Here is a 12798-nt window from a genome sequence, read left to right as displayed (position 1 = left end):
TAAAATATCCCTCCTTTTCACCCCATTATTATACTATTTAAATGAATATTAAAATAAAATTAAGTTTCAACTGCCATAATTTTCATTGAATAATTCTTGGAATAAATAAATTTGACAATAAATAATTTTAAATTTTTTAGTATTATAATATATTTTCAATATAATATTTTCTGCTATTTCTAGATACAAAGAGTTGGTTTGTTATATTTTTTTTTGTTTTTTTTTTTTTTTTGCTGCAGGATTAAAGGTTGTATCTCATAGTTACTCAAAAATATGAAAATGCATTAAAATTTTTGTTATTTTGATATGTTAGTCATGTATGTATCGTGTTCTTTTTTGTTTTTGTCGAAATTTATAGTGTTTTTATTTTCCAGTACCAAAGATTGCAATTGGAATCAAATTTTGAACGTTTTTAAACAAGTTTTTATTGGCGTAAATATATTTACAATTGTATGTTAATCATATAAATGACAAAATATTTTTGTAAAATTCCGATAAGTAGTTGGTTTTATATAAGAATAGTCAGGATTAATTTTCCAAATATCGTGGGCTTAGTTTACAAGTTAATAATAAAATACATACGATGAAATAATAATTATTCTTAGCCAAATGTAGATAAAATTGAAAAATGTGTATGCACAGAAGACTCAATTATTTTTATAACCACATGACGTGACTGCCTAATATAAGTACACTGACATATCCTGAGATACAACCTTAAGACATTATTCCACGGCAAAAAAATTACATTTTTTTTTTTTTTTTTGTCACTTAATTAATTGTTTTTTTATTTATTATTCTGAGGGTTTTGACAATATCGTTTCCAACATTGCAGCTTATTATGTTTACAACAGTGGTTATCACCTGCCATTGATAGTTTTAAAATTTATACATTCATAATACTGGTAACTTTTTTTACTTAAGTACTTCGGAATAATGGAACTTTTACCATTGTGGCTTTAATCAGTCGCAAATGAACTCTCAGGAAAAAAAAAATATTAATAGAAATAATGATTCTGAAAAATAAACTCTGTTGATTCTATTAGTTTCTTAGTAGCTTCACACTTTTTTCACTTAAAAATTTTCTCAACCACTTGTTTTTGTTTTTTTTTTTTCTCATAAGATACTCACTTGTTTTAAACTAATTTTATTTACAATGAAAGTTTCGACTTGATTTAAAGTTATTTACAATAAATTTAAAGTTTAAAGATTTCCTAAAATTAAATAATATAGAAATAAAGCGTATTTAACCTACAGTTGTATTATTAAATTTAAATTATGTACAACAACTTTTTCCAATGTTTAACTTTGAATCTTATAACTTAATACAGTACATATCTTGACTCATTTTTTTGAATTAAAAAAAAGTACATATTGCCTTCAAAGTCAGTACAGAACAATAAGCTTGAGAATCGATTTGTTACTACACTCGACTAGTCACGATAAACTTTTCTATGTCACATCACAAAACTGAGTTGAAAGTCATAAGTACAGTTTATTTCTGGCCTAATGTCCAATTAATTGCATACAGTTAAGCCAACTTATTTATTTTTTTCGATTCTTATATAACTATAATTATTCGTTTTTTTTTCAATATTTTTTTTTGTAAATATAAGTCGATCAAATCACATATAGAAATTTCCTATATTTAATTAGGAATTTCCACAGATATACACACTTTTTTTTTTTTTTCGTTCAAGAATAATAAAAAAAAATATGTTGAAAAACAAATAACGTTTGTTTATTTATCCACTACAGCAATTTACACGAACATTGTCGGTAACCATATCCCCAGGATATTCTCGCAAATCTCAAATGTCAAAATAACCAAAATCGTTGCAATGTATCGTTGCAATAGGTATCGTTTTACTGACTTCCTTTACTTGTCAGTCTCGGTTGTAATATTGATCTTGATCCCAATCCAAGGCATAAGTCGATTCAATCAAATCCTAGATGTCGTGTATACTCTCATCATCACTGTCAATTCTATTACTTTGCGGGCTATCTTCTGTTGGTGGTGGTGATCGTTCAAGACTCTTACTTCTTGCGCGCTGTATTGTTTTTCGTTCGAGATGTTCACGTTCTCTCACATCTTGCAGGACATCAGAACTTTCACGATTATAATAATTACTAAGACTCGATAGACTTGAACTTGCTGCTAAACTACCAAGTGGTGCACTGGGTCCAGCCAGCATCATTGTGGAAGGATAAAATCTATGTGGCATTGGTTTTTGGAGCGTCACGGCTGCAGTTGCCTGTCGGTAAAACAATTCACTAGGTGGTGGCGCTGCTGTCCCTGGATACGACCAATATGATGGTTGAGCTGGTACTCCAGCACGATTACCATACATGCTTTGAAAAGCAACGTAATTTCCAGCCTCCGCCAATATTTCAAAACTTACGATTGTTTGTCGTTTCCATTTCGTTCTGAAAAATAAGAATACAAAAGTTATTGAGACATGAACAGTATATATCGTTTTAAAAAGTTATGTTTTTTAAAGAGGGTGTCATGGAATGTATTCACACACGCCAAAAGATTTTGAGGAAAAATTACTGAGGTGAAGTAGTGAAAACGTTGATGATATCATTTCTTCGATGTATCAATGTATGTCTAATATATCGATAATATTTGCTACTCTAAATTCAGATTTTCTACCAAAGTCTTCCGTCAAATTTCAATCATAAATGATATCTTAACCTCAACAGTAAAATTTACTAAAAGCACTTGTAATTTATCGTGATGTACGCCACTAGAATTTAGTATACTTTGTGGCACAATACAGCAGGTGTACATTATACCAACTACAAGCTATAACGATATTAGTTTTGAAAACTACTAAAAGCTAGGCAAGCTATAGAATTGCAATAGAATTTACATAGAGACTTCGTAATATACTAATATACTAAAAAACGCGTCTTCCACAACTCTATTGTTTCTAGGGAGAAAACATTATTTAGTTAGTCAATTTTTTTCTTAGCTGCATCTAAAACCAGGTAAAAAAAGATCTGGTAACGTTTGTTGGGATGTGTGGCCCGGGTTACCCGTTGAAAATTAAAAATTTTCAATACTCCGGCTAGGACCATGGTTATCTTAATTGCTCAGATATAATTTTATGGTTTATTAATAAAGGAATTATTCAAAAATAAATTTTGATGTTTTTTGTTTTTTTTTTCCCAAAAACTATTGGAGATAGTGAAAAAAACCTATAATACGGGCGATAGAGTTTTTTGTGACGCAAAATATGAGCCTAAAACATGCGGATCAGGAAAACCGGATCCAGTTTGCTAGTCTGGTCCTGATCAAGAAACAGTCAGGGAAACCAGATCCGGTTATCCAACCGGGTCCAATTCGGATAATCAAATTTCCACTCGGGTTCGGCCAAACTATAGTTGGTAAAATAAAAGTTTTGCATAGTGGCAATGAAGTTTTAGGTCGAGACTTTTGAACTGTTTTCACTTTTTAGGCAATTAAGCTATTTTCAAGCGAAAAAAAAAGTCTTCTGAAATTCTATCGTTGTGGCAAAAATCTTTTTTTTCTATATAAATTATAGTTTAAAAAAAAAAAAAAAAAATAAAAAGTTTTTTATTTCTTTACTTCGTTTTTGGAATCAGAAAAAAATTTATTTTCTGATTTATTGGATTAATTTCTATCCCACATCAAAGGCGTCAGAGTTTCGAAAGACGTTTTCAGGCAAATGCGACGTCTTTATATCAATTTTATCGCAAGCTAGTGTCTATATTTATGTAAAGTTTTTTGGTAAATTTATAAAAAATTACATAAAAACTTTTTTAGATTTTTCAATTTACAAATAAACAAATTTAGGGATCCAGAGTATAAAAAAAACACTAACGAATAAAATAAACCTATAGTGAAAATTAATCTCAGATCGATAGTTTCGATGTCATTATTCTTAGTAGGAGAAAACAAAATTATTCATAGTTATTCAATTTTTTTTGTTTTTGGTTACAAATCCAGTTGTTGCTGCTTAAAAAGTTTTTCACTTTGAAAAAAATAAAAGGCCTTCGTGATCAAGTGGCTAAGGTATAAAAATATCACTTTTAATAAAAATCAATTAAAAGTAATCATAACAACATAGATATATATTAAGATCATAATGTATGCATAAAAGAAAATCATTAAAACTTCACTATCATCATAAAAATATATATTTCTTCACCTCATCAAACTCATATCCATCATCTATTTATTATTTATTATTTTCTACTATCTATTGTTTAGAAATAAATTACCAATAATAAACCTCACTTGACCCCATATCTAGCTCCAACAGATAAGGCTGTAGAAAAGCTTGGAATTGACAATTCAATCATTTATTCAATCAGTCGGCCATCTTCAGATCATTTCATCCCACCACCAGAATTTTTACTAAACTAAACTTACTGAAGATTGTAGTAACTTTTATATATATTTATAATAATTTTTATTATATATGTTGGAGTATTTATTAAATTGTGCAGTAGCTTTTAGTGGAACATATAATATTTTTTATTTTTTTCACAAAACATGCATGTTTTTTATTTTAACTAACTCATAACTCGTAATTTAAGAGATTAATAAAAAAAAGTCATTTTTTATAAATTGTTTAGAATTAAATTTCCAATAATAAATCTTGCTTGACCCTATGCCTATCTGCAATAGATAACGATGTAGAGAGGCTGAAATAACATAACAATTTTTCAGTCAGGCGCCCATATTGTGTATCTCTTTACTAAATTTTATAGTAAAATTTACTTGAAAATACAGTCAACACTAATAGACTCACAACGAAAATTTACTGTCTAATCAACGCGCTCTAGAGAATACGAATTTTTACTTAATTTTTTAGTAGAATATCATCTCTTGCGGCCACTCACAGAAATAAAATTAATATTACAAATCACTTTTTTAAAAGTCATTTTAGCTGTTATATATATACGATCAAACATCTTTTTTCAACTTATCTAAATGTTATTATATTATATTCAGTTTTTTATTGAACGTTGGTTAATTCACAGCGACTTTATCGTTCGGAAAATTTAGTCTATGGGGTCAGATGCAAAAGTGAGCAATGTAGGACAGGCCTGCATTCAGAAAATACCCTCGTATCAAGCGTTCAAGTTTTTAACAAGGAAACCCTCAAGAGTCCTTCATGAATGTTAAATAGTTTATACCATTTCTCATATTCACGTAAGCTAACTCAAACCATTCAAGACCAAAAAAATAAAAGTACTCGATTCTTGCTAGCAATTATATATGATGAGTAATGTTTTTTAATACCCCCAGTGCCCCACACACATACCCATGCACAGGAGAGGCTTGGTAAAAGGGGTGATGAGAACGTATTATTGTTTCCTTTTTCCCTTCACTGTCGTCACTTTCAATTGAAATCCCTTGAATTTTATTACCCTCGGTATATGATACATATACCGTAATATGAATTTGTGTGGTTATAAAAGAAGTATACAAGAAACCCTTAAAAACATTCTTAATTGGTTTTCCCGTCGCATTACGCTTGCAAGTGCGCTCGAGCATACTTGATTTATCGTCTTTAAAAATTGTCTCTCAAAGCTATTTTTTGGAGGTATCATTGCATTGAATTTTGCTCATTGACAGGTAAGTTTTGTTGAATTATTTTGCACAGGTATAAACTAGGTGGTTCGAAATTGATGAAGCTATGTTAACAAAAACAACACATGGTACGGTTAATTTTTGTTGACTTTGTGCTTTTGATTCAAAATAAGTGTACCCGAGCTAAAAAATCTCAGTTTTAAAAATGTCGAAGTCTTAAAACAGTCTTTATTTGTCCAACTAGGAAGACTTCGGAAGACTTCCAATTTAAGACCTCAGGCTTACGAAGTCTTCCATTTAAAGACTTCGTAAGCCTGAGGTCTTTCAGAGAAAGTCTTCCATTTCAAGACCGTAGGCTTCCGAAGTCTTCCATTTTTTTATTTTTTTTTTATTTTGAGCCGTAAAAAAAGCAAAAAATAAAAACCTACGAAGGAACGATCATAGGTCTCTGGTGTGAAAGTCAGATAGGCTGACTACTCAGCCATTTGTTCAATTAATATTTATGGAGATTATATTTACCTTATAAACTTTTGACTTCTAATTTTTGTTATTTGAATCAATTTTATATTATAAATATCTGAATAAATATTTAAAGTAAAATTTAATTTAGATCTATTAAAATTAGAAGAACTTGATTTTTTTTTCTTAAAAAAAATATATCAATTTTAAAAAATTATGTAATAAAATGAATTAGGTGATAAGAGCAATATGTTAATACGAAACAGCGAGATATAGTCGTTTTTATAGATATAAATTAATTAGAAACTTGATAACTTTATATCGGGTAGTTTGAAATTTTTCTAAGTTCCTTAATTTTTGTTAAAATAAATTTACAAGTCTTTAATTTCAAGACCGCAGGCTTTCGAAGTCGTTTATCTTCAAAATTTATTTTATTTTAATTTAATTTGAGGGTGGACCCGAAAATAAATCCCGCTGTGATATGAAAATTTTTTAGAAAACCTGGAGGCTTCCGAAGTCTTCCAAATCTTTGGAAGACTACACGGAGAGAAAAAAATATTATGTTTTACTATGCTACTGTAGTACCGGTGGATGTTTTCGGATTTTTGATAAGATATAATATTTTTTTTATATTTTTTATTATTTATTTTATATATTTTAATAAAGGCACATAGTAAATTAAATCATTTGTAATCAAACTATGGAACAAGATTTTTTTTACTGAAGACATAGTCGAAAGTACTAACGAAATCTTTTTTTTTTAATAAACTGTAGATACAAAGTGCTATGTGTAAATTAATGTTTATTATGTTAGCATAGTAGAATTGACAATTGACGCTCGTTAAAATAATCATTCGGTACCTAAATTCGAACAATGTTATTTATACTACTCATCAATTTTAAAAAATACGATTCCCGATTTAATTTTTATTGTGTGTTTTATATTAATTACGATATTTGAAGCGAATTTTACTATGTTCACATGGTAAAAAATGCAGAAAGACGAAATATCAAACAAAAGAGTCAATTTTACATCAATTCCAGTTTAGTCCCGTAGCTGAGCGGTCTAAAGCGTATCCGACACCACGTCAATACATACTTCGCCGGTTCGATCCCCGGTCAGAGTGTGAAAAAAAAAAAAAACAAAAACAAAAACAAAACAAAACAAAAGCTTCTGCGTTAATAATACAACAGAAAAAAAAATGACAAATTTTTAAAATATTTTTTTAATCAAATATATTTTTGACTATACAACATAGTACTTTTTATTTTAAACATGGCCATTTTTACGATTGAGTATTATGATACTTACTACGTCTGATTAAAATTCTCAAACATAGTAAAACTCACTGTTTACATGATAAATGTTGCTAAATTTCCCAAAACATCCACCAGTACTATAAAACATAGTAAAATCCAGCGTTTTTTTTTAGTAAAACCTAATATTTTTTTCTCTCTGTGTACGGCAGCTTTGAAAATTATCAAAAAAAATTGTAATTTTATGTGAAAGACTTCGGAAGACTAATAAAGCGCGTTTTAAGACTTGGAAGACAGTTTAAGTTCAATAAAGCGCGTTTTAGGACTTGGAAGACCTCGGAAGACTGAGATTTTTTAGCTCGGGATAGCCACATTAGAAAGGAATGAGCACATGGAAAAGAAACAATTGAAAAACATAAAATAACCCTATGGTCCTAGTCGAAACTTAATGCATTTATAATGTTTTGTGTTCTGGCTGGCAGTATACATGTGTATATACTTACCGGGCTATGCAACACACAACACACTCTTAAATATCATTCATATACGAATATGAATATCATATTATTTATTTTTGAACAAAATTTGTACAATTATTATTTGCACATGATAATGTGAATGAAATTCCATATGAACCTTGTATGGAAAGAATTTATATTTCATATTATCTAAAAGCTTTCAATAGTTGGTATGATTGGTCTTATGCTGCAACTTAGCTTCCTTTCAGCTCACCAATAATATTGATCGACAAAATCACAAAATTAAGAAAAACTGGCTGACTTGTTTCCATTAAAAAAGTTTTCAAATAAATTAAATGACAATTCATCAAATGCAAATTGTGAAAATAAAAAAAAAAAGATAAAAATATGAAGAGATAATTAAGAGTGAAAATTACTTTGGCCGTTATGGAATTGAACATGTTATTCTAAAGCGTGGGAAATCGCGTTGACCAGGCTAGATTTTGTTTCCTGATTCAAGAAAGACTTCTCACGGTTATACATATTTGTTACAATATAATATAATAGTGTAATAAAGTTTATATACATATGTTTATATGCCTATCCAGTAGTGATAATGTAATGGCAATCTATATTACAAAAATGCGATGAACGAGAGTTGCTTCACTTGAAGGATTTCAAACACACGAGGCATGTATCAAAAATATAATATATTATTTTGTTGGTTAAAAATTTAAAAAAAAAAAACAAAAAAATTAAAAATGGAGGAGTTCCAGGTATAAACATAGTTTTTTTAAATTAATTCTATATTTTTTTGTACACCAAAAAGTTTTTCGATAAAATCAATTTTTTTCGGCCCGATTTCATCTGTTGATAGATTTTCCTCAAAAAATATATATCTTTAATCAAAAAATAATTTTTGGAAAAGGTGTAGGGATCAGAAAGAACTGCACAAAAAGAAAAAAATTCCAGAACGGTTCAAAATGGTAGAGTTCGAAGTATGAACATAGTTTTGAAAAAAAAATTGATTGCCGAAAAATTTTCTCGGAAAAAAGTGTTAGTTTCGATGTAAACAATTTTGTAGTAAATGTAAAAAACTCCAGTTAATCTTAAAAAAAAAATATATTCATACTTAAAACTCCACCATTTTGAAGTTTCTTCTTTCGTCCGTTACCCTGAGTGGAAATCTGGTCAGGCTCGACGGATTTGATATCCGATTCTCATTAAAAATTGATCATGTTACCTTATTCCAGGAAGCTTGATTGAATCCTGATCAGGATTTGATCAAGATACTTTTTCGCATTCAACTTCAAGTTAACTTAATCAAGATAGCATCAAGTAACCTTAACACATCCTGAAGAAGGGAAACCTGATCAAATCTTGATCAAAAGATTATCAAGTCAAATATTCTAAATAATAAATATTTTTTTAAAACAATTTTCCCTGTTCAAGATGGCATCAAGTATCTTGATCACATCCTGAACAAGTGGATCTCGCCAAATCTTGATCAGAAGTTCCTAAGTCTTATCATATTTAAAATATACAGCTGATGACAGCTCTATTCTTCTATTAAATAATTCTTTTCAATATGTATCCATATATTTTTCGTACTTAAAAAATTATTTTGTACTTAATAAATTAATATGTATAGTCAAAAATAATTATTAAGGAATAATTATTATATATGAGGATTAAAAACTTCTCCATTGCATCGATCGTCCGGTGGCTGAGCGGGCTAAAGCGGGTTTAAAAAAATTATTAAATAAAAAAAAACTTATAAAAAAAAAAAAAAAAAGCGGGCTAAAGCATGCGTTTAGAATAGTAATCCGTTGATCGTATGTTCAATCCCCTATAGTTGCGCGCATTTTAATTACTTAATTATATTCTTTGAATTTCATGTCAGTACCTATATCTTTAACTCTAATTCTATGTCAGTAATAATAAATAATCAATCAAATCAACAAAAAAAAGAAAAAAAAATAATATGTTAAATAATTTTTTTTTTATCAATTTTTCATAATGTTTCTTGATCAATTTTTAATCGAAAATTTTGATCAAGTCTTGATCCATTTTTGCGTTACGTTTTCATCAATTCTTGATCAAGTTGTCTGATCAAGTTTTGATCATATCCTGAACTGAATTTCTACTCGGAACTTTTTGAACCGTACAACTTTTCAAAGAACTATTTTTGGTTAAGGTTGAATGTAAATAGAATTTCCCACTATACGATTTTTGATTTCATATCAAAGCTAGAATAATTATCTATCTTGTTGATTTTTTTCGGAATTTTCGTAGGTTGTTTTTTTTAGATAATTGATGTCAAAGTTGACAACTTTAACACGTAGGTATAGGGACTGAACACATATTTTCTCCTGTAGCTCAAAAAGTTTCTATACGATTTTCCTTAATTGACTATCAGCTTGCAGTTTATGATAATACGGAGTTTTAAGCCCTCAACGATCAATTTCGTCTGTTGATTTTAAAAGAATTTCAATTATCAGAATCAAAATTTTCTATCATTAGCCGTTCTCTCTCTTTTATTCGTCGTGCTGTTTCATGTTTCTTGGCTATGGTAGTATGTGTGTGTCTATCCAGATAGACTACATACACACATCCAGATAGACTACATACACACATCCAGATAGACTACATACACACATACTACCAAGAGCCTGTCAGTATAGTGAATATATTTTGGACAGAGGGGCACTGAAAATATTTTTTATAACCATATGTAGATGCACACCCTCTCGGGCCCAAACTTCGTCCACCGATGCGATTTACATTCAACCTTAAAGGCATATTTTTCGAGGAAAATACATTAACAAATAAAATCAGGCCAAATTGATTTTATCAAAAAAATTTTTCGAATAAAAAGTGTTAGGTTTAATGTGAACGACTTTTTGATAAAAAAAAAAAAAATATAGTATCCGTTTAAAAAAACTATTTTTATATCTGAAATTTCACCATTTTGAATGTCTTCGATTTTTTTTTTTTCGTGTCCTCTGAATCCTACAACTTTTGTTTAAATCATTTTTCAATTTAAGGCATCTTTTTCAAGAAGAATACATTTGTAGATTAAAATGGGACAGTCTGTGTATAACGTATGACCAAAATCAACAAAACTTATAGTACACGGAGAGAAATCCGCAGCAAATAATGCTGTAGAGTATCAAACAAATTTTACTGTAGTCTACTGGAAATTGAGAAGTTGCGTGGGGAGGCCACCAGGATGGACTAGAATTTCCTACTACTATAATTTTACAGTAACAAAACAAAACCAAAAAAAAAAAAACAAAAATTAAATATAAAATAAAAATGAAATAAAAATTAATTGTTTATAAATAACAATTAAAAAATAATTTTATAATTTTCATACGTTTTGGATTCATGATAATTTAAAATTATTTTTAAAAAATTAAAACACTTGATTAAGAAATAGGTGTCATCTGGCGGGAAAAATGCTGCACTACAGTAATTTTCCGTAGTATACCATTAACTCGAGACTTCCAAAATTGGTAGACTACAGTAAAAATTTAGATGAAATATAATAATAATCATTATAATAAGGGAATTAGTCGCTTTAATGACGTCAGCTATGATTTTTGATGCCACTACATTGTGCAGATTTCTCCAATGGATAATAAAATAATTGATTGAATACGAGTTTATTAATATAAATTAATATATAGATGATAATTAAATTTGATATAAATAATTACAAGCATATATTACAACAGATTTTGCAACAAATAATTTTGTTTGGAATTTATTTCACTATACTTTGACATTTCAATTTGATTTTATGTTAACCAGTTTGTAACGCTGAAAAAAATTATAATGTTTTGTTGTTGGATCACTTACTGATGTCTGTGGCACGCGTGTATTCTTCTAATAACGGATTCAGTCTGGTAGCTACTGTTATAAACGCATTTACATAAAAACTAATCTCTTATATATTTGTTTTCTTTGTTTTTTGCACAATGAAATTTCATAAAAGTATCAGAAGAACAAAATTTATCATCTATCAGTACACAGTAAAAAAAAAATATGAAATTTAACATTTTTTGGATGTCCAAATCAATCTACATTTTTTTTAATGTTAAAAAAAGATCTGGTAACGTTTGTTAGGGCGTGCGGCCCGCGTTACCGTTGAAAATTAAAAATTTTCAATACTCCGGCTAGGGCCATGTTAAATTTTATCTGTAAAATGATTTTTAAAAGTAACAATACAATAATAGTACATTTTTTTTTATTTTTCTCAAAATCAATTTTTTTTTTTTTTTTCGTTCGAGTTAAGGTAAGCTATAACTTTTGTTAGAATCAACGGAATGACTTCAAATTAGGCTCAAAAAACGTGGTTTCCAAAACTCTATCGCCCCTCAAGGGGTTTATCCTGATTCCAATGGTCAATTTTTTTCTATTTTTGAAAAAAAAATTACGAAAATATTTCAAAAATTCTATTTTTTACAATTTTATAAAAACTATAATTTTTTTTGAAAAAAGTTTCGAGTAAAAGTTGTAGGGATTTACTACACATGCTTTTTAAGTCTTATACAAAGTATCTAGGACGATATTGTCGAAAGTTAGAGCGTTTTTCAGAAATTACTCGAAAACTAGGCAAGAAATAACTTTTGATAAAATTGTAGTAGAGACTTCGTATTAGGCTTAAACAACGCATCTTTCAAAACTCCATCGCCCCTCATGAGAAAAGGCATTATCTGTTCAGCCACTTTTTTTTTTTCTAAAAACTAAATTAAAAAAAAAAAAAAAATCCGTTTTTTGCAATTTTTTATAAAAAATGTTATTCATAGATTAAAATTCTTTCGAAGAGCCTAGGCGATAGATTTTTTCAGTTCGCATGTTTTCAGCTTAATACGAAGTTTCTAACACCATTTCGACAAGAGTTATACCTTTCCTAAAAAATGAAAACGGCCCAAGTTATAACTCAAAATAGACTAGTCGCAGAGGTTTCATATTAGGTTTAAAATAATTGTTTTCCAAAATTCTATAACTCTTTCAAGTAAATTTTTTCGCACGAATATTATTTTTCGT

The 12798-nt window shown here is 28.7% G+C and overlaps 1 protein-coding gene across 1 annotated transcript in view; it reads right to left on the bottom strand.

Moving 5' to 3' along the window:
- Positions 1–290: 290 nt before the first annotated feature.
- LOC122857503 (homeobox protein B-H1-like) overlaps positions 291–12798 on the bottom strand; it is a 28338-nt gene continuing 15830 nt past the window's right edge. The window contains exon 3 of the mRNA XM_044159709.1: positions 291–2427. Within this exon, the coding sequence (XP_044015644.1) occupies positions 1950–2427 (478 nt within the window). The 3' untranslated portion in view covers positions 291–1949. The remainder of the gene's footprint in view (positions 2428–12798) is intronic.

The sequence above is a fragment of the Aphidius gifuensis genome, linkage group LG5 (genome assembly GCF_014905175.1).
Source record: "Aphidius gifuensis isolate YNYX2018 linkage group LG5, ASM1490517v1, whole genome shotgun sequence".
Lineage (NCBI taxonomy): Eukaryota > Metazoa > Arthropoda > Insecta > Hymenoptera > Braconidae > Aphidius > Aphidius gifuensis.
Note: the sequence above shows the minus strand (reverse complement) of the source record. Positions and strands in the feature narration are given on the sequence as shown.